Source organism: Hibiscus syriacus, unplaced genomic scaffold (genome assembly GCF_006381635.1).
Source record: "Hibiscus syriacus cultivar Baekdansim isolate YM2019G1 unplaced genomic scaffold, ASM638163v2 tig00110809_pilon, whole genome shotgun sequence".
Lineage (NCBI taxonomy): Eukaryota > Viridiplantae > Streptophyta > Magnoliopsida > Malvales > Malvaceae > Hibiscus > Hibiscus syriacus.
The window spans coordinates 750,543-756,965 of NW_024062869.1; the positions used below are offsets into that span (position 1 = coordinate 750,543).

Consider the following 6,423-nt stretch of genomic DNA (forward strand, 5'->3'; position numbering starts at 1 on the left):
TTGAAATACCACTAACAATCAAAAATCAGATATGAGCGACATGAGAAGCTATACACAATCACATATTTACCACATAGGTAGACGAGCAACATGTCATAAGGAAGAGGAAATGTGTTACAAGAGCAAAGTAAAACATGCCATGAGAGCAAAGTTAAAACGTGTCAAAAAGTAGGCAGACATGCGCAAAATTTGAAAAAAAAAAAAAGATAATTTTTATTAAAAAAATTAAAATAACAGAATAAAGTGGGATATGCAAAACAATGGAAAAGATGAACATTGACGGTCGACGACCAAATCAAAGACTGATGTCATCATCGGTAAAATAAAAAAAAATTGCGGCTAATAGAAGAAAAGAGAGAAAAAACTATGATTTTTGTGTTTTAAAAATTAGTGTTTTTTTAGTGAATATGTTGTTAAACCTAATAAATACATATATTATCTAACATTTAGTATTTGTTGTATATGAGATTTTATTTTTATAATATTCTTAGATAAGGGAGTTTGATATTTAAGTAATTATATATATAATTTTTAAAATGTAATGCATATTTTATTTTTTAGCGTACAAAAGAGAATCATTTCAACATCCATACAATGAAAACCTTCTCTGGCAAAATCTGCCTCTTAAATAGGATTATAATGTTTTAAAAAAGGTCACAAAATATGTAGAATTCTGGAAATTAAAAAGGAGAAAGGTGGGGTATCCATTAGCCGGCTGCCACCTTCTCCCAAGCCCCATGTTAGCAATCTGTTTACTGCTTCTCTAGTGAGTACATCTCTCACATAGAATGACTACCGAGCAAAGACAAGGCAGACAGGTCTTGGAGCTTTAAGCAAAACGCTAAAGATATCATCATGTAGTTTCTTAACTGATAAAGATAAAGGGGGAGCTCATCAATGTGATGTATATATTGCACAATGCAGGATAAAATAGCTTCTTTTCCATACTACCAGTTTCCAGGGGATAACTGAGTAAAACATCAAATATATTTCTTTTGCTGCTCGTCTGCAAACTATAACATTTATCCGATAATACACTGCAAATCAGTACATATAAAAGGAGAGAGAACAATAAACAAAAAGTAGGGATCAAACTGCTCAAGGTACCCTCTTCCCTTCCTACTGTTTGATTTTCCAGTTATGAGCAGTCCGTGGCCCACTTGAAATGCCTTCATAGTATTCAGATCCAAGTTTCTGGTTATTCCAATCTTTAACAAAGTAGGTAAAAAATTCCCGAGCAGACTCCGACGAAAGATCAGAGAAAAACACACGCTTCTCTTCTTTCAGCCACATGGCAAACTCATTGTTCTTTGAAAAGTAGTCATCACTGGAGATCTCTTGGAACCCATGTTTCTGCAGGAATGGAGACAAGAACATCAGCAAATTATAAATTTCACGATCTGCACAGGCAGTCAAATAATATATAGGGCTTAGAGACTCATGTGTGCCTAGTTGTCATTCTAAGATTTCAAAAGTTGAACTCAACACCGCTTGGTTTCATATTTAATAGCCAAACCCCATGAATCCAATATATAAGAAGAGTGGAAAGGTTGAACGAAAATTTTAACCCCAAATTGATAACTTATTGCTTTTGTTATTGTTGTACATGTATAAAATATTTTTGTATATTCTTAAAGGGGTATTGTAACATGATTACATCATTCTTGTACAGCAAGTTAAACTATATGCACACTTAGGACCAATGAAATAAAGATGCCAAGTATGTTAAATGAAACAGGTGAAACCCAAAAGTTCACTGATGAGAAGGCAAATTTGCAATTTAAAGTTCGGCCACTAATGTCATTTTGCCAACCTATTTCAACAAAGCAAAATAAACAATATTAGAGTTATCTCAGTCGATAAGATATGTTTCTCGATTTACCTGGGGAAGGTATGAACTAGTAGCACAACACATATGACAAAACAGAACTAACAAGACATCTAGTGAGTGAGCTGACTTCAAAGTATCCACCATTACAAACCTACCAGAATTCCTTATAAGTTCACAGAATCTGTGATTTCAATATCCCTTAAGAGCGGAAGGAAAATACTCCAAAATCATGAATGTTCATCAGAATTCTCAATGCTTTAACATAGACTATGGACCTTGTTTTGAAAAAGACGAACACAAGAATCCACCCCACACCCCCACAAAAAAAAAAAAAAGCTATGAACTATTACATCAATATGTCCGAACTATACAGGCTGCATTCCACATCCAATTTCACATCATGTTCCTCAAGAAGTAACCTAAATTTTAGACACATCAGTTAAAGGAAACTATGACTTCCAATCTTATAAGTATGAAGGTTGACTTCTACAAAGCAGAATAAGAAGACTCACTGAGTGGCGGTCACCTTTGTGATGTTTACTTTTGTGTTTTTCCTTCGACTTCTTCTCTGAGTCAAACAAAGTAAACCAACGTGTTATAACTATTTTTCCAAAAAGCAGGAGAGACAGAATATGGAAATTGTAGTTTTCTAGAATTATACCAAAAGCATATCCCAAACAAGTGGTATTAAGAAATCCAACAAAAGATCCTAAACCTTTAGATGTATTAAAGAGATGCTGGAAATTCAAAACAATTTATCAGAATTTTATAACTTATATATATAACTATAAAATAATACAAGTAAAACCAAATTTTCAAATTCAAGCACTAGAATTATATTACTATGGTAAAAACTATTTCTCAAATTCAAGCACTAGAATTATATTACTATGGTTGTCTCTTGTTGTTAACTTACACTTCAATTCATGAATCTAACAAAAAGTCAAAAATTTTGGTTAGTGTACTTTTCTTTTAAGTAGCACTATATCTACCCATACTCTCTCAACTCTGAGTACTTCACTAATCATATATCATCCAACTCTCAGCATAAGCATAGACTCCAAAAAGCATGTAAAAAACATAATACAGATGAAGAGATCAATCAAGCCATCTTAAGAGTTAATATATCAAGTTATCAACAGCTTCAAGACCGAAGTTTTAAGAAACAATTTTGGTGACTAACTAGTGAGTATTTGCACGTGTATTACTATCTCAATAGAAGTAGAATTTTAGAAACACCGGGGGGATATCTACCACTCTCATTACAAAGAGTTCCCATAAATCCTACAACCATAAAAGCAGAAAACTGAAAATTCGACACATAAAGTAAAATAATAGCTACTAGAAGCTCAATTCATAATGGAATTCATATTCTTCCTTCAATTTTCCCGTCCTAGGTATCCCTTTTCTGTTCCACAGATTTTAAAATCTTAAGTTCACAAATGCTCATCAGTTGATAAAACATACAGCAATATAAAGCTATCTCAGTTGATAAAATCTTAAGTATCCCTTTGCTGTTCTTGAAATTTCAACAAAGACTCGATAACTTAAAACAAAATAAAAAGGATAAATAACAATGAACTTTTAAGCTTAAAATTAAAACCTTTGTCGGAAGAGTGCTTGTGAGATTTCTTGTCTTTCCTTTTCTCTCTCTTATCATGCTTCTTCCTGCTTTTCCTCTCCTCGTCCTCGCCTCCCCTTTGCCTTTTTTCCCTTCCTTCATCTGTAGTCTTACAATAAACCAAACATAAAAGACCAAAACTTTCGTGAAGCTAAATTAATTTCGAATCAATCTTGCTTGAAACGCTAAGCAATTTAAATTAGGGTTCTAACTTTTTTCCCGAAAATTAAATAAAAATTATTCATCGTCAACGGACAATTAAAACTAACCTTCAGACCCAGAAGAAAAAGAATTTGATCGTTTCTTACTTCTCTTTTCCTTCCTATCGCTTCCCATTTCTCTTCAGATATTTTGTTGTTTTTTTGGTCCTTTTGGGGAGCCATATTTTTATGTTATATACCGTACGTGCCAGTAGAGATTTTTAATGACTAAAACACCCTTGTCTTATAATGTCATTTTCAAAATAAATTATTGTGTTCTATTTTATGTTATTTCCTAATTTTTAAAGTTTGGCACGATCCGCAATATAATAGAATACTGATAGATACTACATTTGATTTAAATTATTTAACTAATGAATTAAATATTAAAATTAACTACACAAATAATCATTTATGTTTGTATTTTATCTACTTTTGATCATTGAGGTTTTCTTTAGTTATAATAGGGTATTAAGCTAAATTTAAAACGATATCGTTTCACCCTAACCCTCACTTGTGTTTTTGAGTCTTCGGGGCAAATAGCAGTTTTGGTTCTTCGTGTTTGTAATCTTATGTTATATTCTGAAATGAAATGGGTTATTGTCAGTTTCAAATCTTGAAGTCTATTTTTCCTATATTTTAGTCTTCGCATGTTATTTATTATGTTATTGTTAAATGCTCGGCTTAATCTATTAATTTGAGATTCGTTGCATTTTAGTCCTTTTGTTTATTACACACTCGGCTGTGGTATATTTGTGCTGTAAACCCTTTTGGTTGGTTGTATAGCCACTTTGGTCACCATTTGATTTTTAAATCTTTACGTTTCAACTCCTTAATTTCATTCCGCTTTCACTTTGATCCTTGAATCAATTTTATTCCTCCGTTTTTGACTAGTCAATTCCCGTAATTTCCCATTTTATATTTAAACCATGTTTACATTTGTTCCCTTAGGTTACTGTTATTTTGATTTGATTATGCTTTAATAGGTTGACTTAATTTTCATAACTTCCTTATACCTTATACGTATGTATATTACTAAATATCATGCTATTTCAAAAATACTTTTTTTTTCCTTCCTTTTTTTTAACTTAATATATATAATACGTTTTATACCCTATACATAATATATTACACAAGTGTATATACTTTACTATTCTCATAACATTACAAGACTACTTTCCTTATATATTCATGTATATTTAATTGATAAAAATATCCATCTGCTAATATATTTTGTCCTTGTCTCGAATATTTTCAAGAATGTTCGTCGTAGAATGGGCGTGAAAAGCACCGCTCGACAGGAGTAGTGTGATTCAACGACATTCGAACGAACAGTGAACTTGAAGTAATTTTACTCGATTTTCGTATAATTTTATATTTCGAAATAATTAACCAACGTTCGATAAGAATGTATCATACTTTAATTTTGATTCGAATTTGTAAAATCCACTGTTTCGACAATGTATAAGAGATTAAGTATTAATTTTGGCTGTTGTGGGGTGCTCACCTTTCTCCACGCGTAATCGACTCTCTTAACTCTTAAAAATAAATTTTTGGTAAGCAGACTATTATTGTCTTTAAAATAATTTTTTTTAAAATTGTTTTAAATGACATTTTTAGTTATTCGACCTATCTAACCCAAAGATCGATGGCGACTTTAAATTTCAAATTAGTTTAAACCCTAATTTTTTTTAAAATAAAATCATAATTATTTTTAATTCGATTTTTTTGTTTTAAAAACGTTATGACAATATGGGCTCTTCTTAAAGCCTTTTTATAACAATTCCACCACATATAGATATATAATTATATTCATTTGCTGTTATAAAAAAAACATCTTCAAAGCAATCCTCTTCCAAGAAAAAGAATATTCCAACCTTGATTTCTTAGCTAAAACATTCCAAGAAACCATGGAGAAAGTTTGTGATGCAAACAAGTCCAACTTGCAGGCCAAGACAAGCAAGGAGGACAACCAAGTTCAGATAATGATGGAGGAAATGAAAATCTTGAACCAGGTTGGACCAGACCTTACCGAAAGAAACGGACAGAGGTGACCCACGTAAGAATCGATCCGGGCCAATATGAGAATGTGGCTGAGGAAATCCATACCCCAGAGGATTCCAATGGGGAGGAATATCACGCCACGAAGTTCGTGTCATTATGTTCTAATTACTACTCCCATATATTTACCCAGAAACAGTTTCGCAAGAAACATACATAGGCTAGAGAAAAAAAATACAGAAATTTGGATGCTTCGCCTTAGTATGACAAATTATAAACTTTTCTTTGTTATCAGCAGGGAAAGGGCGCCCAAGCCTGACGGCACCGCCAACGCAATTAAGAAGAAGAAGAAGTACAGGTAAGTATTCTAGCATAAAAATTACATATTATGCATTTGAATGACATTAATCGATGACTTGATGTGGTTTCAGGTAGGGTTGTAAAATCGGGTAATCGTTCAGGTTTCAGTCGGATCCTGGCAGGTCGGGTAAAATCGGATACAGGTCAAGTCAGGTAAATTTGACATCAGATCCAGATCGGGTTCAAGTCAGGTCAAATCAGTTCAGGTTATTTTCAGGTTGATTTGACACCAGATCCAGATCGGGTTCAGGTCAGGTCATTTTCAGTTCGGATCGTTTTCAGTTCAGGTCAAAACAGTTCAGGTTTGAAGCAGTTAAAAAGCAGGTTAATTCAGGTTCTGATAGACTTCAGGCGGATCTTGTTCAGATCGGGTCACATCATTGGCAGATAAAATTCAGGTCGGATCTCTA

The 6,423-nt window shown here is 32.8% G+C and overlaps 1 protein-coding gene across 1 annotated transcript; it reads right to left on the reverse strand.

The window, feature by feature from the left end:
• Positions 1 to 969: 969 nt before the first annotated feature.
• On the reverse strand, positions 970 to 3,808 carry LOC120141450 (style cell-cycle inhibitor 1-B-like). Its single transcript, XM_039156313.1, has 4 exons — positions 3,722 to 3,808; positions 3,435 to 3,554; positions 2,344 to 2,399; positions 970 to 1,353 (listed from the first exon to the last, which is right to left on the reverse strand). The coding sequence occupies exons 1-4, from the start codon at positions 3,786 to 3,788 to the stop codon at positions 1,120 to 1,122; spliced, it is 477 nt and encodes a 158-aa protein (XP_039012244.1). The 5' UTR covers positions 3,789 to 3,808; the 3' UTR covers positions 970 to 1,119.
• Between the last annotated feature and the right edge of the window lie 2,615 nt (positions 3,809 to 6,423).

Excerpts from the sequence above, each read along its gene's own strand:
- LOC120141450 (XM_039156313.1), bottom strand. The coding sequence starts at position 3,788 with ATGGGAAGCGATAGGAAGGAAAAGAGAAGTAAGAAACGATCAAATTCT. Across the intron at positions 3,555-3,721 it reads TTTTTCTTCTGGGTCTGAAG|ATGAAGGAAGGGAAAAAAGG; the intron begins GTTAGTTTTAAT and ends GTAAGACTACAG. Across the intron at positions 1,354-2,343 it reads ACAAAGGTGACCGCCACTCA|AAACATGGGTTCCAAGAGAT; the intron begins GTGAGTCTTCTT and ends CCATTCCTGCAG.